General features: G+C 42.4%; 1 protein-coding gene across 1 annotated transcript in view; it reads left to right on the top strand.

Annotated features, from left to right (window-relative positions):
• The first annotated feature begins 677 nt into the window (after nt 1-677).
• LOC112666864 (adhesion G protein-coupled receptor E2-like) overlaps nt 678-22,980 on the top strand; it is a 55,018-nt gene continuing 32,715 nt past the window's right edge. The window contains exons 1-13 of the mRNA XM_049098216.1: nt 678-794; nt 2,623-2,676; nt 2,910-3,026; nt 5,047-5,202; nt 7,434-7,580; nt 7,675-7,721; nt 7,847-7,924; nt 8,304-8,481; nt 14,632-14,739; nt 14,907-15,121; nt 15,322-15,501; nt 17,893-18,090; nt 18,362-18,597. Of these exons, the coding sequence (XP_048954173.1) occupies nt 725-794; nt 2,623-2,676; nt 2,910-3,026; nt 5,047-5,202; nt 7,434-7,580; nt 7,675-7,721; nt 7,847-7,924; nt 8,304-8,481; nt 14,632-14,739; nt 14,907-15,121; nt 15,322-15,501; nt 17,893-18,090; nt 18,362-18,597 (1,784 nt within the window). The 5' untranslated portion in view covers nt 678-724. The remainder of the gene's footprint in view (nt 795-2,622; nt 2,677-2,909; nt 3,027-5,046; nt 5,203-7,433; nt 7,581-7,674; nt 7,722-7,846; nt 7,925-8,303; nt 8,482-14,631; nt 14,740-14,906; nt 15,122-15,321; nt 15,502-17,892; nt 18,091-18,361; nt 18,598-22,980) is intronic.

Genomic DNA, 22,980 nt, shown 5'->3' with positions numbered 1-22,980 from the left:
ATACTTATCTACTTTATTGCAGTGACAGTTACAGGAATCTACACATGTGATAAAATGCCACAGAAGAGTATGTGTGTATCATGCTGTTGTCAAGTTTTTTCCCCCCATTTTATCAGAATTTTATTTTATTTTATTAAAAATTTTTTTATTGGAGTTCAATTTGCCAACATACAGCATAACACCCAGTGCTCATCCCGCCAAGTGCCCCCTTCATTGCCCATCACCCAGTCACCCCAATCCCCCGCCCACTTTCCCTTCCACTACCCCTTGTTCATGATTTAGATATTTGAGTATCATTACAAAAATACATATATATTTAAAATGTATCTTTTTCAGGAAACCAGGTGAAAGACCTTGGTTATTGTTTTTGAAACTTCTTGTCAACTTACACTTATTTCAAAATAAAGACTTAAAAATAAAGATGTCTGTGAATAGACAATAAATAGATAAAAAACAGACCTTGTAGGGGCAAAGACACTAGTGGAATGAGTCTTCGTGTTTGAGAGGTCTTCCTATATAAAAAAGATAGAACAGCCATCAAGGAAGCTTTCTACGTGAATATTGGTAATGCGAAGGAAATACTTAAAAAGAGAAGTATGAGTTTCAGAGATGTTCATCATGAGGAAACAGGGGAAAGAAACCTCCAGACCAGCAGTTTACTAAGTCAGTTCATCTAGCGCACAAGTAAACAGAAGTCTTTTTAGCACACACAGATCAAGTCCAGATGGCATCCTCTGTGGCTGTGCTCACTGGTGTCTGCACCAAGAGAAATGGGCATCCAAGGTTGCTGCCAGGTAGGCAGAATTACAATTGGCATAAGGCAACTAAAGCAACCAAGAACTCTATGCAGCATGAGAATTTTCTCTGTTCTTTGCTTTATTTCTGGTTTTTGCTCTATTTTTCACTGTTTGTTTCTACTATCTCTGTAAGGGAGAACAGGGATAAAATTTGAGGAATGGTATTAATTTAATTATACTAAGTTCTCAAGGAAGGAAGTTGGTGAAATTTTTTTCTAGGCACACTCGGATACTTTTCAGACCTTTCTCATTTTACAGTCTGTATTAAACCAGGTTCTCCAAAGAAACAGAACCAAGTTTTGGTCTATCTATATGTGTATATGTGCGCATATGTATAGAGATGTAAATGTGTGTGTAGATATATATGTATGTGTGTGTGTGTGTGTGTGTGTGTGTGTAGAGAGAGAGAGAGATGAGAGAGAATGTGTTAGTTTAAGAAATTGGTTTATGAGATTGTTAAAGTTGGAAAGTCTAAAATCTGTAGGACAGGCTGGAAACCCAGGCATATTTTCAGGGACGCTGATGTTGCATCTCGAGTTTGAAGTCAGTCTGGAAGCAGAATTCTCTCTTCTTTGGAGGAGGTCAGTTTTTTTCCTCCTAAGGTCTGTAACTGATTGGGCGAGGACCACCCACATGATGGAGTGTAATCCACTTGACTCAGAGTTTACTGACTTCAGTGTTACTCTTATTTAAAAAAACCCACCTTCACAGCAACATCATGCCTCCCATGAATGGAATGACAGATTCTAACAGGTGGCCAGGTCATGATTGCCTGTGGGGTAGATTCCTTCCTTTTTTTTTTTTTTTTTGATTCCTTCCTACCTTCAACGGGTTCATACCACGAGGCCTGTCTGGTGACCCATTGCTCAGGACCAGCCTGGGAGAGAAAGGGAAAGGCTGTGTCCTCAGTGTGCTGTAGGAGAGCTAGGAGCTCACTAGGAAGGAACCATAGAAGCCATGGGTACTCCACTTGGAGAGGCCACTTAACCAGGAGATTGTGTCTTGACCTGCCAGTGGTATAGTTCTCACCCTTTACCTGTCATCAATTCCCCGTCTCACGACTCCGGGCTTTCTGCCTGGCCAAAACCACTATGAGCTGGGACTCAGACTTGGGGCTGTCTGATCCTCCAACCCACACTCTTCTTGTGTTCCCTGAAATATGTATATTAAGTAGGGGGATTGATCCTGGAAGAGAAATGCTTGGGGTAGATTTCCGCCATTGCCAGAGAACCAAGAACTTGGGTATGGGCATAACACAACAATCTGAGTACTTTGTGCTTCAAGGTATACTGCCTCCATTGGGAGAAGCTGGAACTTCTCTCTCTCTCTCCCTCTCCCTCTCTTTTTAAAATGGTTTATATACTTGAGTGGGAAGGAGGGTTAGAAGAGGAGGGAAAGAATCCCAGTCAGACTCCCCACTGAGCAGAGAGCCTGATGCAGGGCTTGATCTCCCAAGGCATGAGATCATGACCTGAACTGAAAGTGAAAGTTGGACATTAAACCTAGTGACCCACCCACGTGTCCCTGGGAGAGGCTGGAATTTCTAAGTTGTGTCCCTGATATCATCTGTGTTTATTCTGTCCCTTTACTTTTAGAATGGAGGTTCCATAGGCATGGTGTCTGTTGGTGACTGACTCCTTGCAGAATCTGGGGAGAGGGAGGGTAGAGAACTGGTCCTGAAATCTTCATAAATTACAAGAGCCTTGGAAGAAACATAGGCTGCAGCATCAGAGCCACCAACCATAATGCAATGACCATGCGGACATGAACTGAAACTGGAGCTCCACTCCTCTTTTTGTCATCTTTCTGTTTTTTTCTGCCCTAGGACTCTTGATGTTGCTGCTGTTGGCATTGGGTGTTGGAGCCCAAATAAATAGTGGTAAGTCATCCTAGCCAGCCCCACTGAGGCTCTGGTGTTTTGCAGATAACAGAAATTGTTTCTATCTTCTCAAATGTCCAGAGTTGTCTGTCTTTTCCTATTCCAGTAGCAGCTATCCCTCTTCTTCCTCCACCCACCTTCCCCTGCTCTTGGACCCCCAGCTGGCAGCTGGTTCCCTCCATTTATTGAGGCTTCTGACTGTGTTTCTGTCCCCACACCCTCTGCCTCCACAGACTCTGTTCGCCATTGCCCTCCGAAATCCACTATTTTCAATGGTGACGCCTGTCGCTGCTCTCCGGGATTCAATTCTTCATCTGGGGAGATTTTCCGTGGCCGGGGGAGTTGTGATGGTAAAGGGGCCTGGAGTGTTGGAGGGGGATGGAGATGGTGGATGGAGGTGATGGGGGAAGGTGTTCTCCTCTCTATGCCTCAGTTTGCTTGCCTGTAAGTTGGGGATAATCATTGTACCTACCTCCCACGGATGGAATCAGATTTAAAATTTATGTGTGAGCAGGACAGGTAAAGACTAGTACAGAGCAGACTGTTAAACACAAGCTATTATCATGGTCACTGCTGTTATTACTTTATGATTCTCATAGCACAAGGAAAGGCGAGAGGTTGTGAAAGTAAGGAGAGGGAAGAAACAGTCAAGGCCTGGAAGCTCAGGCTCTTCTTCTAGCATGAACTCGTGTGGAACATGTACCTCCCTCTCACAGTCAAGATTTTCCACCTTCCTCCTCACAGTAGACCAATGAGAGAAGCAGAGCTACGTGGTTTTTTAAATGATCAAATTTGGACTCAAAGAGATTGACTGACCTGTCCAAGGTCCCGTAGTTAGTCAGGTGGTAGAACTAGATCTGGGTTGAAAACTGAGATTTTATTCTTCAACAACACAAATTATAAAAGGAGATTAATACTAAAAATGGTTAAGGTGATAAATTTTATGTTATGTGAACTTTACAATAAAAATGGAGAAAAAGCAAATTGCACTGTATTTATACAAAAAATACTCTTCATTAATTAAAATTATCTTGGATGCATACGTATTAATAACAAAGGAAAATGGCTGGTGTGACTGGATCCCAGGTCCTTTCTGGGAGCACACCTGTCAGGTTGAGAATTTCTCATCATTGTGTCTTCCCCTCCTGCACACCTCATTCTCACCTGTCTCCCACTCCACCCCACCCCACCCCACCCCACCCCACCCAACAACCTTGAAGACAGATGTCCAGCCATTGCCACCATCTGAGAGGAGAAGAGGTCAGTCTCATTCCCCAGGTGGGGGTGAATATGAATGTGTCAGGTGTGTCTTCCCATATCCTGCCATGTCCTGGTGTTGACACTCAAGCCTGGACCTGGGACCTTAGAAGGGAAGTCTAGGAGTTCTGGTGGGAAACTGCTCTGGAGGAGACAAGTTGCCTGCCCTGACTCAGCGTGATGCCACGAGTCCTTTCAGGCTCTGAAAGTCTTTGGTTTCCTGATTGGAATGTACAGAAGAAACATTCTGTCTCTGCATTTTGATACATTCCTGTCTTGTAGATTCTTATTGAACAGTTATTTTTAGCCAGTGATGTGTGGCCCCAGCTCTGTGGGTCCTGAAGTTACTCAAAGAAAACCTTGCTGGAGGGAATCTTTGCTCTCATGTTTAGAGAACAGACAGAGATAAGATTCCAGAAATGCCCGCAGTGACTCAGCTGTGAGAACTGCATGCTGCTTCCTCATTTCATATCTGCGATGGGCTCTGATAAGAGGAACTTCCTCCAGGGTTGGAGGTAGCAAGTCTTCTCCAGAAACATCCTCAGGCTTCTTGAAAATGCCTGATGTTGAGAGCTTGGAGGGGGGGGCAGGTGATGAGTACTCTGAGGTGTACTAAGGTCACCATGAGTAATTGGAGGTGGAAACTATCAACGGGCAGGGGCCTGACCACCTGGCTTCATCCTCAGGTTGAATGATGTGTACCACCCAGCCAGGGTTCCCTTCACTGACTTAACATCGAGAGTGGGCTTCAGAGCCACTGTCACCCTGACTGGAGCCCAACTCCACATCCACAATAGTGTAAACAGATTTATAGTGCTTTCGTCCACCTCACAAGGCCTGCAGAAGGGGATGCAGACCTCCTCATAGCTCCCATTCTAAAACAACAGAGTATCTGAATCTAGGTGTCCTCAGACCCAACCAGAGAGTAGAGATGAGCAGAGAAGGTAGCAGGCCTTCTAGAGCAGCTGGCTCCAGCTCAGACCTGCTCCAGGAATGCCACCTGCAAGCTGAGCTCTCTCCAGTCCCTTTGGCAGAGTCAGGCTGGAGGTCAGGCCTCTGCCCTGCAGGAACTAACACCTTTGGGAGGTGACCCTTTGCCCTGTTGTGTTCCAGACATCAATGAGTGTGGACCACCTCCGTTGGTATCCTGTGGACGGTTAGCAGACTGTCAGAACACAGAGGGGAGCTACTACTGCATGTGCAGCCTGGGATATGAGCTTGCTTCTGGGGCAACGACATTCATGAATGAGACTGAGAACACATGTCGAGGTAGGAACCACCCACACCTTCCATCTGCCCATCAGTGAGGTTTGGATCACTCACCCCACTTTCTCCAGGCATCAGAGAACACCCTGGGCATCTACCTGGTATAATGTCCCTTTCCAAATTCCCAGAGTCAGTACTTTCTCAAGAGGGTCACTCCTGGTCACTCCTGTAATTTTTAAATATCCTCCTTGCCACTTGGCATCTTCTTTTCTTTTTTTCCCTCTTATTTAATTAATTGTTTTTAAATTTTCAAGTTTTAATTTAAATTCCTTTTAGTCAACATACTAGTATATTAGTTTCAGGTATGGAATTTAGTGATTCATCACATCCATACAACACCCAGTGCTCATTAGGATACATGCCTGTCTTCATGCCCATCACCTATTTAGCTCATCCTCCCATTCACATCCCATCTGGAGGGACACAACCAGAGGATTGTGTTCTATATTTACGAGTCTGTTTTCTCTCTTTTCCCCCCTAATGTTCATCTGTTTTGTTTTTTAAGTTCCACATATCAGGGAAATCATATGATATTTGTCTCTCTCTGATTGACTTATTTCAGTTAGCATCATATACTCTTGCTTCATCCACATCACTGCAATGGCAAGAATTCATTCTTTTTGATGGCTGAGTAACATTCCATTGATATATACACCACATCTTCCTTAATCATTCATTAGTTGATGGACATTTGGACTCTTGTATAGTTTGGCTATTGTTGATAATGCTGCTATAAAAACCAAGGTGCATGCATCCCTTTGAATCAGGTTTTTGTATCCTTTGTGCAAATATCTAGTTGGCATTTTATTTTCATAAAGCAAAAGAGAGATGGCATCAAGGTACTTCTGAGTACAATCTGAGAGCATGTATGTTCCAGCATAATGTCTCTGCTGAGCCCATCTTAAAGGAAGCTGCCATGAGGAGGTTTGGCAGTGGAGAGGCAGCCATACTTTCAGGAATGGTGCGTGCTCGGTGCAGGCAGTGAGGAGACAGGAAACCTGGCCTGGGTAGGGCAGGGCTGACCCTCTGGGATATGTCTAATAAGGACAGGGATGCAGCTTGGGACAGCATTGGTGCCATTCCCGAGCCCCCATCAGTCAACACAAGGGCATCTCAGTGTCACAACCTCCCACAACCTCCCATCACAGCCTCCCCCCTTTATCTACCCACACAATCTGCACTATATGTGAAGAGACTCAGCTTTGTCTGGAATGACACATATTCCTGGTTGTCCCATGTCCACTTTGCAAGGAAATTATGGAGTTTTTACAGAGGAAAATGCTATCATTACATTTATATTGACAGGCTAGGTGGCTGGTACATGTGTGTGGTATTCTTTTTTTTTTTTTTTTTTTTTAATTTTTATTTATTTATGATAGTCACACACACAGAGAGAGAGAGAGAGAGAGAGGCAGAGACATAGGCAGAGGGAGAAGCAGGCTCCATGCACCGGGAGCCCGATGTGGGATTCGATCCTGGGTCTCCAGGATCGCGCCCTGGGCCAAAGGCAGGCGCTAAACCGCTGCGCCACCCAGGGATCCCATGTGTGGTATTCTTGATGTGAAGTGCTAAAGAGTCTGAAAGAAGGACAGAAAGGATGGGTTCAGTCAGGGGAGGACACTATGACCCTCTGGCTTTCCTCAGATGTGAATGAAAGTACCTCAGGGCAGAACCCATGCCACAACTCCACACACTGTCTCAAAAACATCGGTGGCTATGAGTGCCACTGCCACCTGGGATGGAAGCCGGTTCCTGGATCCCCCAATGGCCCAAACAGCACCGTCTGTGAAGGTCCAGAGCTCAGACGCCACATCCTGGAGACACACACTCAGAACATCTGATCACATATTCAGTGACACCCACACAAACCAAGCAGCATGAACCCTGGGGGTGTCCTGCCCTACCAGGCATTAATTCCTTTGAGGCTGGATGGGAAAAGATCTGGAGTTTCCTGGGGAAGGAGCTGGGGTACCAAAGAGCAGGTTCCTTGGAGACCCCAGGCAGCAGCTAATTACTAACTGGGACAAAGGTATTTCTATATTCACAACCTGCACATCAGTACAGGGATCACATGCTAGGTGTCAGGCTTCCACAAACTTCCTATAAGCCCTGCATCACCAGGATGTGGGGTCAGCAGGTGATATCACCTCCCATTAATGGGAGACACTAACACAGGAAACAGGAGCAGGGCATGGAGAGGAAAGGTGTTCTGTTTCCCATCTTTGCGCCCCCAGATGTGGACGAGTGCAGCTCTGGGCAGCATATGTGCCATTACTCCACTGTCTGCGTCAACACTGTGGGCTCCTACCAGTGCCGCTGCCGCCGGGGCTGGGAGCCCAAACCTGGATTCCAGGATAAGCAACTGAACACCACCTGTGAAGGTACCTGGTCTCACTTGACCCCAGACCTGCCCCTGATACAGACATAAACACAGACACTCTCACACCTAATGAACATCTGTTCTATCCCCTGCAGAGATATCCTTCCCCACCTGGACCCCACCCCCTGGAATCAAGAGCCATGTGAGTGGCCCCAGTAGGGACCAGAAGGCAGGCATCCCTCTGTGCAGCCCATCTCATTCACCCATTTCCCCTAGGCTCCCACATCCACACGTGAGGATCTCTGACCTCTCTCATCTCTATTCTAGAGACTCTCTAATTTCTTTGAAAGAGTCCAAGAGCTGCGCAGAGACTTCAAGCCAGCCTTGGCTCAGGAAACCATCCAGGTAAGGGCACACCCCAGGAGAAGCAAGGTGGAGGCATCCCATAGAGGCCTGGGAGCAGGAAGCCCCAACAAAATGCTGCCTCTCTGAGGCCCCATCTCTCCCAGAGTGGGTGGGAAGAGCAGATATGCAGACATTGGTACTCATTGTTAACACCCACCTGCACCCATAAATAACTTTTCTTCCTGCTGTTTGTGGACATTGGGCTAATTTCATTCTTGGAATTTGTGAGAAAGGGTTGACTGTGTGTGGCTGGATTGCAGGGGCAAAGACCCAGGGAATCTGATCCAGTACCACCTTTGTCTACCAATGAATCTCCAGGGTCTGCTCTTGGGCTGAGTGGGCAGGGTCTTCATGGCTCACTGTGTCCCCATCCCTCTAGAAACTCATATGGGGGGTGGATGAGCTGCTGGAGACTCCGGGAGATCTGGAGGCCTTGCCTCACTCAAAACAGCACTATGTGGCCACTAACCTGCTGGTTGGCCTGGAAGATGTCCTGAGAGATGTAAGCCAGGCCCTGCCCAATGGGCTGTTGAACTTCAATTCATCTGCAGGCACAGGTAAGTGCTGGGGTCTGCCTCAGGCTCCTGCTCTGCCTGTTCCCCACCTCATTTGTCCCCCAACCTCACTGGAGGGAGTGAACATGTGTATAGCGTTATAAACCAATTAAGAGGTTAAAAAGAAATGAATAAACCTTGAATCATATACATTTTCATTTTATTTTTTTATTTTTTGAATTTTAAATACTTTATTTTTTATTTTATTTTATTTTTTTAATAATAAATTTATTTTTAATTGGTGTTCAATTTGCCAACATACAGAATAACACCCAGTGCTCATCCTGTCAAGTGCCCACCTCAGTGTCCATCACCCATTCACCCCCACTCCCCGCCCTCCTCCCCTTCCACCACCCCTAGTTCGTTTCCCAGAGTTAGTAGTCTTTATGTTCTGTCTCCCTTTCTGGTATTTACTACTCATTTCTTTTCCTTTCCCTTCTATTCCCTTTCACTATTATTTATATTCCCCAAATGAATGAGAACATATAATGTTTGTCCTTCTCCGATTGACTTATTTCACTTAGCATAATACCCTCCAGTTCCATCCACGTTGAAGCAAATGGTGGGTATTTGTCATATTACTCAGCCATTAGAAATGACAAATACATTTTCATTTTAATGTAAATTATCAGCAAATGAAATAATTATAGTGAAGAATTTAAGATAACCAAAGAGAAACATCTTCAAAAGGAGATAATTAAAAAATTTTAAGAATATCCATTTGCTATTATTTGATATTTAAGTATGACTTATTTTATTGAGGTAAATTCATGTAACATAAAATTCACCATTTTGAACAAAGTGTACAATTTAGTTGTACTTCATACACCCAGAGTTGTACAATTATCACCTCCATCGAAAATATTTTCATCACCCCAAATGTAAATAGTGTATCCACTATGCAGTCCTTTCTCATCTTTCCTCTGTCAGCCCCTGACAGCCACCAGTCTGTTTTCTATGTCTATGGATTTGCCTTTTTTGGGCATTTCATATCTATATGAAAGAATCATAGTTTCTTTCACACAGCATCATGGCTTCAAGGTGAATCCATGTTGTATCATGTGTCAGTATTTCTTTCCTTTTTATGGAAATTCCAGCATTGTGGATACAGCACCTTTTGTATATCCATTCATATACAACTGACGGACTTTTGTGTTGTTACCATTTGATTATTTTGAATAGTGTTACTATGAATATTGGTGGACAAGGTTTTTTTGAATAACTGTTCTCAGCATTTTGCATATATACATAGGAGTGGAATTTCTCAGCATTGAGGTCACTCTGTGTTCAACCAACTTTTTGAGGAACCACCAAACTCTTTCCAAAATGGAGGCACCATTTCACATCCCCACCTAGAACACACAGAGTTCCAATATCCACATTCTCAGCAACACTTGGTACTTAACATTTTTTTCTTATAGCCTTTATAGTGTATGTCAGGTGATATCTTGTTATGGTTTTGATTTGCATTTTCCAAATGACTAATGATATTTAACATCTTTTCATGTGATTGTTGAATATCAGTATTTTTTTTTGAGAAATGTCTGTTCAAGTCCTTTGCCTTTATAAAATAATTCTTTGTTTGACTTGGTTTTAAGCTGTAAGAATTCTTTATATATTCTATAGTAGACTGTATGAGACATGTGATTTGCTATTTTTTTTTCATTTCATAGGTTGTCTTTCCACTTTCTCATGGTCTTTTTGCTCTAATGAACAAATGCTTCTGTTTTGATGAAGTCTTTTTTGTTGCATGTGCATTTGGGGTCTTCTGTAAGAATCCATTGCCAAATCAAGGCCATGGAGATTTACATCTGCATTTTTTTTCCTAACTGTTCTAGTTTTAGCTCATAAATTTAGGTCTTTGATACATTTTTTTTACATTTTTAAATTTAAATTCAATTTTCCAACGTACAGTATAACACCCAGTGCTCATTCCATCAAGTGCCTTTGATACATTTTGAGTTAATATTTGTGTGTTGTGCGAGGTAGAGTTCCAGCTTCTTTCTACTGCAAGTGGATATCCACATGTGCCAACACCATTTGATGAAGAGAGTTTTCTTTTCCCACTGAAGAGTCTTGGTATCCTTTGTTGAAAATCAATTGATCGGGGCACCTGGGTGACAGTGGTTGAGTGTCTGCTTTTGGTTCAGGTCATGATCCCAGAATCCTGGAATCGAGTCCCACATTAGGCTCTCCACAGGGAGCCTGCTTCTTCCTCTCTCTCTGCCTCTTTGTGCCTTTCATGAATAAATAAATAAAATATTTTTTAAAAAAGAAAATCAATTGATTACAGAAGTATGGGTTTATTTTTGGACATTCAATTTCATTTTATTGCTCTATATGGTTTTTTTTGGGCATTTTTTATTGGAGTTCAATTTGCCAACATATAGTATAACACCCAGTGCTCATCCTGTCAAGTGCCCCCCTCAGTGCCCATCACCCAGTCACCCCATTCCCCTGCCCACCTCACATTCCACTACCCCTTGTTAATTTCCCAGAGTTAGGAGTCTCTCATGTCTGTTACTCTCTCTGATATTTCCCACTCATTTTCTCTCCTTTCCCCTTTGATCCCTTTCACTGTTTTTATTTACTACTGTTCTGATTATTATAGGTTAGTAGTCAGTTTTGAAATCAGGAGGTGTAAGTATTCCAATTTTGGTTTTCATTTTCAGGATTGTTTTAGGTATTTGGGCCCCTTGGAATGTCCTGTGAATTTTAGGATAGACTTGTCCATTTCTTTTTTTTAATATTTTATTTATTTTAGAGACACACACACACACAGAGGCAGAGACACAGGCAGAGGGAGAAGCAGGCTCCAAGCAGGGAGCCTGATGTGGGACTCGATCCGGGATCACGCCCTGGACTGAAGGCAATGCTAAACCTCTGAGCCACCCGGGCTGCCCTGACTTGTCCATTTCTAAAGAAATTATTCTTGGATAATATTCGATAAAGGAGGAAAGACTATCCACTGGAAGAAAGACAGTCTCTTCAGTAAATGGTGCTGGGAAAATTGGACATCCACATGCAGAAGAATGAAACTAGACCACTCTCTTTCACCATACACAAAGATAAACTCAAAATGGATGAAAGATCTAAATGTGAGACAAGATTCCATCAAAATCCTAGAGGAAAACACAGACAACACCCTTTTTCAACTCGGCCACAGCAACTTCTTGCAAGATACATCCACAAAGGCAAAAGAAACAAAAGCAAAAATGAACTATTGGGTCTTCATCAAGATAAGAAGCTTTTGCACAGCAAAGGATACAGTCAACAAAACTCAAAGACAACCTACAGAATGGGAGAAGATATTTGCAAATGACGTATCAGATAAAGGGCTAGTTTCCAAGATCTATAAAGAACTTTTTAAACTCAACACCAAAGAAACAAACAATCCAATCATGAAATGGGCAAAAGACATGAACAGAAATCTCACAGAGGAAGACATAGACATGGCCAACATGCATATGAGAAAATGCTCTGCATCACTTGCCATCAGGGAAATACAAATCAAAACCACAATGAGATACCACCTCACACCAGCGAGAATGGGGAACATTAACAAGGCAGGAAACAACAAATGTTGGAGAGGATGCGGAGAAAAGGGAGCCTTCTTACACTGTTGGTGGGAATGTGAACTGGTGCAGCCACTCTGGAAAACTGTGTGGAGGTTCCTCAAACAGTTAAAAATATACCTGCCCTATGACCCAGCAATTGCACTATTGGGGATTTACCCCAAAGATACAAATGCAATGAAACGCCGGGACACCTGCACCCCGATGTTTATAGCAGCAATGGCCACGATAGCCAAACTGTGGAAGGAGCCTCGGTGTCCAACGAAAGATGAATGGATAAAGAAGATGTGGTTTATGTATACAATGGAATATTACTCAGCTATTAGAAATGACAAATACCCACCATTTGCTTCAACGTGGATGGAACTGGAAGGTATTATGCTGAGTGAAGTAAGTCAGTCGGAGAAGGACAAACATTACATGTTCTCATTCATTTGGGGAATATAAATAATAGTGAAAGGGAATATAAGGGAAGGGAGAAGAAATGTGTGGGAAATATCAGAAAGGGAGACAGAACGTAAAGACTGCTAACTCTGGGAAACGAACTAGGGGTGGTAGAAGGGGAGAAGAGCGGGGGGTGGGAGTGAATGGGTGACGGGCACTGGGGGTTATTCTGTATGTTAGTAAATTGAACACCAATAAAAAATAAATTAAAAAAAAAGAAACAATCCAATCATGAAATGGGCAAAAGACATGAACAGAAATCTCACAGAGGAAGACATAGACATGGCCAACATGCACATGAGAAAATGCTCTGCATCACTTGCCATCAGGGAAATACAAATCAAAACCATAATGAGATACCACCTCACACCAGTGAGAATGGGGAAAATTAACAAGGCAGGAAACAACAAATGTTGGAGAGGAGGCGGAGAAAAGGGAACCCTCCTGCACTGTTGGTGGGAATGTGAACTGGTGCAGCCACTCTGGAAAACTGTGTGGAGGTTCCTCAAAGAGTTAAAAATAGACCTGCCCTACGACCCAGCAATTGCACTGCTGGGGATTTACTCCAAAGATACAGATGCAATGAAACACCAGGACACCTGCACCCCAATGTTTATAGCAGCAATGTTCACAATAGCCAAACTGTGGAAAGAGCCTCGGTGTCCATCGAAAGATGAATGGATAAAGGAAATGTGGTCTATGTATACAATGGAATATTACTCAGCCATTAGAAATGACAAATACCCACCACTTGCTTCAACGTGGATGGCACTGGAGGGTATTATGCTGAGTGAAATAAGTCAATCGGAGAAGGACAAACATTATATGGTCTCATTCATTTGGGGAATATAAAAAATAGTGAAAGGGAATAAAGGGGAAAGGAGAAAGAATGAGTGGGAAATATCAGAAAGGGAGACAGAACATGAAAGACTCCTAACTTTGGGAAATGAACTAGGGGTGGTGGAAGGGGAAGTGGGCGGGGGGTGGGGGGTGACAGGGTGGTGGGCACTGAGGGGGGCACTTGACGGGATGAGCACTGGCTGTTATTCTATATGTTGGCAAATTGAGCACCAATAAAACATAAATTTGTTAAAAAAAAGAAACACACTAAAAAAAAGAAATTGTTGGAATAATTTTTTTAAGTTTATTTATTTATTTATTTATGATAGGCACACAGTGAGAGAGAGAGAGAGAGAGAGGCAGAGACACAGGCAGAGGGAGAAGCAGGCTCCATGCACCGGGAGCCTGACGTGGGATTTGATCCTGGGTCTCCAGGATCGCGCCCTGGGCCAAAGGCAGGCGCTAAACGGCTGCGCCACCCAGGGATCCCAAATTGTTGGAATATTGATATAAATTGTATTTAATCTTTAGAGCTCATTGGGAAATATTGCTATCTTAATAATATTAAACCTTTTAATCTATGAATAATGAATATTTTCCCAGTTACTTAGGGTATTTCACTTCTAATTTTTTTCGTAGTTTTCTGTGTACAAGTCTTGAACCCCCTTGGGTTAAATTATTCCTAATGTTTTGCTAATTTTTTTTACATTTACAACAGGCAGTGAGGGGGGCACTTGATGGGATGAGCACTGGGTGTTATACTATATGTTGGCAAATCAAACTGGCATATAAAATATATAAAAATACATTTATGTTCATAAGAAATATTGGTCTATAATTTTCTTATAACGAATTTATCTGGTTTTGTTATCATGGTTATCTTGGCTTCATAAGATTATTTAGGTATCATTCCTTCCCTTTCTATTTTTGGAAGAATTTACAAAGGATTCTTGTTAATTCTTACTTAAATAGTTGGGAGAATTCAGCAGTAAATCCATCTGGTCTAAGCTTTTTATTTTGGGGAATTTTTATCTGTTCCATTATCTTTGCCCATGATGGGTCTGTTCAACTTTATTCTTCTATTACTTTTGTAGTTTGTATGTCTCTAGGAATTTGTCACTTTCATTTAGGTTATCCATCCATTTGTTGGTGTTCAAATGCTCATAGTATTTTCTCATAAACCTTCGTAAATTGTGTGTATGTGTAAATACATATATAAAATAATGGTGTTATAGCAACCATTCCAGGCAGAATTACTAACCTAACTTCCTTATATAACTCCTACAACTTGTAGATCTGTCCCTGGAGGTGCAGGAGCAAGGACATAGTAATGTCACTTTGAGTCAGAATCAGGCAAAGATGCTGTTGAAATGGGATGTGGCGCATGAATCTGGTGACTCAGGTAATGGCTGAGATGGGAGGAAGGCCATGAGATGCCTAAGGATGTGACAAACAGGGAACTGAAGATTAAAGGGAAGGGGGGATATAGTGGGACCACAAAGAATCCATCTGAGGAGAAAGGGGCCCTGTTGGGCTTCCCAAGGTATCAACATTGGTCTTGCCCTGCAGGTCCTTCTGTGGTGGGCCTCATCTCCACTCCGGGGATGGGCAAGTTGCTGGCTGAAGCCCCTCTGGTCCTGGAGCCTGAGAAGCAGGCTGTTCTGCCCGGGGCACACAAAAGCTTGTTGCAAGGAGTCTCCCCTGTTCTGCTCTCAGATGTTATCTCGGCCTTTATGAGCAACAAGAAGCTCAGCTCCCCCATCACCTACATCTTATCCCACCATGTGAGTGCTGGTGGCATGGGGCTGTGGATGTGGAAGAGCCTGGGTCCTGAGTACAGCCTCACTGCCTACCTCAGCCTTGAGGTTCTGGAGGGCTCCCCCACGAGTATGTCATTACCCCAGGAAAGCTCTTTGCAAGCCAGCTTTGGATAAGCATTTCTGAGCACCAGAACCACCAGCTCCCACCTATGTTTTTCCTACAGTCAGTGACCCCTGGGCCAACAAAAAAGGTGTTCTGTGTCTTTTGGGAGCACAGTCAGGATGGATCTGGTCATTGGTCCACCAGAGGCTGTACGATGGTGAATAGTGGAGACACCAGCACCACTTGCCAGTGCACCCACCTCAGCAGCTTTGCTGTCCTCTTGGCCCACCACGATGTGCAGGTGAGAGGGGCTGCATCCCATGTCTATTTCTCAGTAACGCATTTCCCCACATGTAGGAGCTTTAAAAAACAGAAATCTGTGTCTTATGGTTTCTTTAGGGCAGCAGTCAGGCATGGTATGGCTGAATTGCTATTCAGGATCTTCACAAGCCTGAAATCCTTGAATCAGCTAGGGCTGCATTCTCTTCTGAGGCTCAGGGTCCTCGTGTGAGCTCCCTGGTTACTGGCAGGATTCAGTTCCTTTCAGTCATAAGACTGGGGTTCTACTTTCTAGCTAGCTGTGAGCAGGGGACTGTGCTCAGCTCCTAGGGGGTACCTCCATTCCTTCTCTCACAGACCCTCACACAGATATCAGCATTCCTTTTTCTTCTCTAATTTTTAAACTTAAATTGAGTTTAGTTAATGTGTCTGTAGTTTTAGTTTCAAGGGCAGGATTTAGTGATTCTTCAGTTGCACATATCACACCTAGTGTTCATTACATCAAGTGCCCTGCATAATGCCCATCACTCAGTTACCTCATTCCCCTATGCACCTCCCCTCCCCCCAGCAACCCTGTTAGTTCCCTAGAGTTAAGAATCTCTTACAGTTTGTCTCCCTTTCTATTTTCATCTTATTTTGTTTTTCCATCCTTTCCCCTATTTTCATATTTTGTTTCTTGAAGTCCATATATGAATGAAATCATATGGTATTTATTTTTCTTTGATTAGCTTATTTTGCTTAGCATTATACCCTCTATTTCCATTCAGATTATTGAAGATGACAAGATTTCATTCTTTTTGAGGGCTGGGTAATATTCCATTTTTTGATGGTTGAGTAATAATATATTTCTATATCTATATCTATCTCACATCTTCTTTTTTATTTTATTTTTATTTTTTTATTGGAGTTCAATTTGCCAACATATAGCATAACACCCAGTGCTCATCCCATCAAGTGAACCCCTCAGTGCCTGTCACCCAGTCACCCCCACACCCCGCCCACCTCCCTTTCCACCACCCCTTGTTCGTTTCCCAGAGTTAGGAGTCTCTCATGTTCTGTCTCCCTTTCTGATATTTCCCACTCATTTTTCTCCTTTCTCCTTTATTCCCTTTCACTATTTTTTACATTCCCCAAAAGAATGAGACCATATAATGTTTGTCCTTCTCTGATTGACTTACTTCACTCAGCATAATACCCTCCAGTTGTATCCACGTTGAAGCAAATGGTTGGTATTCATCGTTTCTAATGGCTGAGTAATATTCCATTGTATATATATATACCACATCTTCTTTATCCATTCATCTGTCAAAGGACATCAAGGCTCCTTCCACAGTTTGGCTGTTGTGGAAATTACTGCTATAAACATTGAGGTGCAGGTATAGGATCTGAATTCCATCTGAAAAATCCCTTCACAGCAGCACCTAAAATGGCATTTAACTGAAAATTTGGAAGAAAGTGTGTGTACACATTCATCATTCATTGCCAAATTAGAATTCTGCTTATCACAGGAGTCATCAGGACTAGAAGGCTGTAGGCAGGGGCTCTCAAGGACTGTAGAAAGGAAGATTTGGTGGTGGCAGAGGTCAAAGGGGACCAGGAAAGCCAGTGAGGGCAGGGGGGTTAGGAACTGTTTGACTGCTCCCCAGCCATGTGAGCTGGTTACTTCCTCTGAATCACCACTCCAAAGCCTTAAGCGATCTTTAAAGTAAAACAAATCCCTGTAAGCTCCAGGGCTTTGTCTTGAATAAGGACTTTCTTATCCAGAAGATGTGGTTTATGTATACAATGGAATATTACTCAACCATTAGAAACGACAAATACCCACCATTTGCTTCAACGTGGATGGAACTGGAGGGTATAATGCTGAGTGAAATAGGTCAATTGAAGAAGGACAAACAGTGTATATTCTCATTCATTTGGGGAATATAAATAATAGTGAAAGGAAATATAAGGGAAGGGAGAAGAAATGTGTGGGAAATATCAGAAAGGGAGACAGAACATAAAGACTCCTAACTCTGGGAAACGAACTAGGGGTGGTGGAAGGGGAGGAGGGCAGGGGGTGGGGGTGAATGGGTGATGGGCACTGAGGGGGGCACTTGACGGGATGAGCACTGGGTGTTATTCTGTATTTTGGCAAATTGAACACCAATAAAAAATAAATTTATTATTAAAAAAAGGACTTTCTTATCCCTCAGTTCTTACAGGATCTGAACTAATCAGATCAGAATTCCATAAAATTATAGCATTCTGAACCTGGAGGAACATACCCAACAACAGAGTAAATTTACCTGGTTCATATATTCTTGATGTTACTATGTCAATAAATAAAATTATAAATGATGAAAGAGTCACTACCCCAGAGCAGGAAAATGTGACTTTGATGTATTCTTTGCTTCTCTTGGCTGGGTCCCAGGATGATGATCCCGTGCTGGCTATGATCACGTATGTGGGGCTGGGCCTTTCTCTGCTGTGCCTCTTCCTGGCAGCCCTCACCTTCCTGCTGTGCAAAGCCATCCAGAACACCAGCACCTCCCTCCACCTGCAGCTCTCAATCTGTTTGTTCCTGGCTCACCTGCTCTTCCTCGTGGCCATTGACCGGACTGAAATCAAGGTACTGACACTGTCACAGAGATACCCCTGCCCTGCAACAGGGGATCCTCAGTTTATGGACCTGTGCTGCATTGGTACCTTAATAAAATGGCCTTGGGTCCCAAAGAAGTTTTAATGATATGTAGCCTATTTCACATTGACACAACTAGATAAAAACCCTCTTTTGACAAGTCCTTTATTATACACATGAGAGTTCACTCCAATGGCGAGATATGGGACAGGTCCTGGGGCCACCTCCTCTCTGAAAATCCCTCCTTGTGGCACCCCCCCAGGTGCTGTGTTCCATCATTGCAGGTGCCTTACACTATCTCTACCTGGCCTCCTTCACCTGGATGCTGCTGGAGGGTCTACACCTTTTCCTCACTGCACGCAACCTGAAGGTGGTCAACTACTCCAGTGTGAACAGGTTCATGAAGAAGCTCATGTTCCCTGTGGGATATGGAGTCCCAGCCATAATTATGGCCATTTCTGCTGCATCCAGGCCTCACCTTTATGGAACACCCACCCGGTAAGTGCAAGTTCTCTACACGATCATGGCCATGACTAGAACCAGAGTAGCAGTTTTTAATTATGCCAGAGCGTAATGCAAAGAAGGCACAGGAAGTAAGAATTCTTAGAACATCTTTCTGGTGGAAAATTATAATCAAGCAGAATGTCTTTAAAGCTCTATTCTCTGAATAGTAAAACTGAAGCCAAAATAAGTGCTTGGAACGTCATTTTGAAAAAAATGTAATCTATTTTGTCAAAATCCTTTAGGATGTTCCAATATTTTTATTTGGAAAAAGAGAGTTGATTTAAATAATCAAGTGATAGGTTCCGTCATAGTTTTCATGGTACCTACTTTATGCCATGCATTTCTACCCATTTCTATACATGTTAACTCACTTAATCCACTTTAATATGCAATTCCAATACATATAAAAATAGTGAAAGGGATCATAGGGGAACGGAGAGAAAATGAGTGGGGAAAAATCAGAGAAGGTGACAAAACATGAGAGACCCCTAACTCTGGGAAATGAGCAAGGGGTAGTGGAAGGGGAGGTGGGCCGGGGATGGGGTGACTGGGTAATGGACACTGAGGGGGGCACCTGACAGGATGAGCATTGGGTGTTATACTATATGTTGGCAAATCAAACTCTAATAAAAGAATATACAAAAAAAAACCCATAAAAAAGAGATACCACCTCACACCAGATTGAGCAGTTTTTCTTGTGTTTATGGACTATCTGGTGTTCTTAGGAAAATGCCTTTGGAGGGGCAGAGGGAAAGAGAGATGGATCTTAAGCAGGCTCTGTGCTCAGCATGGAGCCCACCTGGGGCTTGATCTCATGACCCTGAGATCATGACCTGAACTGAAATCAAGGGTTGGATGCCTTTTTTTTAAAAAAAGATTTTATTTATTTATTCATCAGAGATACACACACAGAGAGAGGCAGAGACACAGGCAGAGGGAGAAGCAGGCTCCATGCAGGGAGCCCAAAGTGGGACTCAATCCTGGGTCTCCAGGATCACGCCCTAGGCTATAGGCAGCGCTAAAGCGCTGAGCCACTGGGCCTGCCCAAGGGTTGGATGCTTAAATGACTCTGCCACCCAGATGTATCTTTTGCAACAGGAAAACCAAAGAGCCACAAACAAAAACATACTTACAGTGTCTTTCCTTATACCTACCTAGGTACTTTTACTGGTGCTCTTTATTTCTTTGGAGTCACATTACCATCTAGTGTCCTTTCCTTTTTTTTTTTTTTTTTTTTTTAGTGTCCTTTCCTATTAGCCTGAAGGACTCATTGAGTATTTCCCTTAGGACTGTTCAGCAAGCAAGAATTATCTTATTTTTGTTTATCTTGAAGTGCCTTAATTTCTTCAGTTTTCTTTTTTTTAAAAGATTTATTTTTATTTATTTATGATAGACAGAGAGAGAGAGGCAGAGACACAGGCAGAGGGAGAAGCAGGCTCCATGCCGGAGCCCGACGCGGGACTCGATCCAGGGACTCCGGGATCACGCCCTGGGCCAAAGGCAGGCGCGAAACCGCTGAGCCACCCTGGGATCCCTCTTCAGTTTTCAAGGAGAATTTAGCTAGATATGGAGGTCTTGGTTGACCATATATATTTTTGGACACTTTGAAGGGGTTATTCCACTGCTTTTTGACTTCCATGATCTCAGACAAGGAATCACTCCTTAATCTTATTGAGGATCTTTTGACACGAAAAATCAGTTTTCTCTTGCCACTTTAAAGATTTTGTCTTTTGTTAGAAGGTCTATGAGATGTTTCAGTGTTTCAGGATCTATTTGAATTTATTCTACTTGTAGTTCATTGTGCTTCTTAGATGCTTAGCTCAATATTTTTATTAAAATTTGGGAAGTTTTTAGCCTTTCATTCTTCAAGTTTATCCTGTTCTTTTGCTTTGTCTTATTCTGGGATTCTAATTATGTGTATGTTGGTGCACTTGGTCCTGTGCCACAAGTCTCTGAGGTCTGTATATTTTTCTTCATTCTATTTTCTTTTGTTCCTCAGATGGCATAATTTCTATTGACCTATATTCAAATTTATCATTTTTTTCTTTTACCAGTTACAATCTTTTTTTCAGTTTAAATATTTATTTATTTTATTTTATTTTTTATAAATTTATTTTTTATTGGTGTTAAATTTGTCAACATATAGATTAACAAACACCCAGTGCTCATCCTGTCAAGTGCCCACCTCAGAGCCCATCACCCAGTTTCCCCCACCTCCCGCCCTCCTCCCTTTCCACCACCCTTAGTTCATTTCCCAGAGTTAGGAGTCTTCATGTTCTGTCTCCCTTTCTGGTATTTCCTACCCATTTCTTCTCCCTTCCCTTCTATTTCTTTTCACTATCATTTATATTCCCCAAATGAATGAGACCATACACTGTCCTTCTCCGATTGACTTATTTCACTCAGCATAATACCCTCCAGTTCCATCCATGTTGAAGCAAATGGTGGGTATTTGTCGTTTCTAATGGCTGAATAATATTCCATTGTATACATAAACCACATCTTCTTTATTCATTCATCTTTCGATGGACACTGAGGCTCCTTCCACAGTTTGGCTATTGTGGACATTGCTGCTACTCCACCCCAAGATTGCTAGAACTCAAACAGCAATTTGGTAGCGTGGCAGGATACAAAATCAATGCCCAGAAGTCAGTGGCATTTCTATATACTGAGATGGAAGAAAGAGAAATTAAGGAGTCAATCCCATTTACAATTGCACCCAAAAGCATAAGATACCTAGGAATAAACCTAGCCAAAGAGGTAAAGGATCTATACCCTAAAAACTATAGACACTTCTGAAAGAAATTGAGGAAGACACAAAGAGATGGAAAAATATTCCATGCTCATGGATTGGCAGAATTAATATTGTGAAAATGTCAATGTTACCCAGGGCAATTTACAGTTTAATGCAATCCCTATCAAAATACCATGGACTTTCTTCAGAGATGTTGGAACAAATTATTTTAAGATTTGTGTGGAATCAGAAAAGACCCCGAATAGCCAGGGGAATTTTAAAAAGGAAAACCATATCTGGGGGCATCACAATGCCAGATTTCAGGTTGTACTACAAAGCTGTGGTCATCAAGACAGTGTGGTACTGGCACAAAAACAGACACATAGATCAATGGAACAGAATAGAGAACCCAGAAGTGGACCCTGAACTTTATGATCAACTAATATTTGACAAAGGAGGAAAGACTATCCACTGGAAGAAAGACAGTCTCTTCAATAAATGGTGCTGGGAAAATTGGACATCCACATGCAGAAGAATGAAACTAGACCACTCTCTTGCACCATACACAAAGATAAACTCAAAATGGATGAAATATCTAAATGTGAGACAAGATTCCATCAAAATCCTAGAGGGGAACATAGGCAACACCCTTTTGGAACTCGGCCACAGTAACATCTTGCAAGATACATCCTCGAAGGCAAGAGAAACAAAAGCAAAAATGAACTATTGGGACTTCATCAAGATAAGAAGCTTTTGCACAGCAAAGGATACAGTCAACAAAACTAAAAGACAACCTACAGAATGGGAGAAGATATTTGCAAATGACGTATCAGGCTAGTTTCTGAGATCTGTAAAGAACTTATTAAACTCAACAGCAAAGAAACAAAATCCAATCATGAAATGGGCAAAAGACATGAACAGAAATCTCACAGAGGAAGACATAGACATGGCCAACAAGCATATGAGAAAATGCTCCACATCACTTGCCATCAGGGAAATACAAATAAAACCACAATGAGATACCACCTCACACCAGTGAGAATGGGGAAAATTAACAAGGCAGGAAACCACAAATGTTGGAGAGGATGTGGAGAAAGGGGGATCCTCTTGCACTGTTGGTGGGAATGTGAACTGGTACACAGCCACTCTGGAAAACTGTGTGGAGTTTCCTCAAAGAAATAAAAATAGATCTGCCGTACGACCCAGCAATTGCACTGCTGGGGATTTATACCAGTTACAATCTATTGTTGACCCCTTCTGGTGAATCTTTATTTCAGTTATTGTACTTCTCAAATTTAGGATTACTGTTTGGTTCTCTACATCATATCTACTGCTTTATCTAGATTATTTATTTGGTGAGATATTTTTGTCATATTTTCCTTTAAGTTTTTTATACATGGTTTAGAGTTTTTCATATATATACATATGTATATATATATTTGTTTTTCATATATATATATATATAACTGATTTAAAGACTTTATCTACAGAGGTTGAAATCTGTGCCTTCTCAGAAATATTTCCTTTTGACTGATTTTTTTTTTTGCCTGTGTATGTTACACATTTTCCTGTCTTTGACTAGATCATAAATTTTTGGTTAAAACTCAATATTTAAGATAATATATTGTGACACTTCTGTTTTC

Source organism: Canis lupus, chromosome 20, assembly GCF_003254725.2.
Source record: "Canis lupus dingo isolate Sandy chromosome 20, ASM325472v2, whole genome shotgun sequence".
Lineage (NCBI taxonomy): Eukaryota > Metazoa > Chordata > Mammalia > Carnivora > Canidae > Canis > Canis lupus.
Note: the sequence above shows the minus strand (reverse complement) of the source record. Positions and strands in the feature narration are given on the sequence as shown.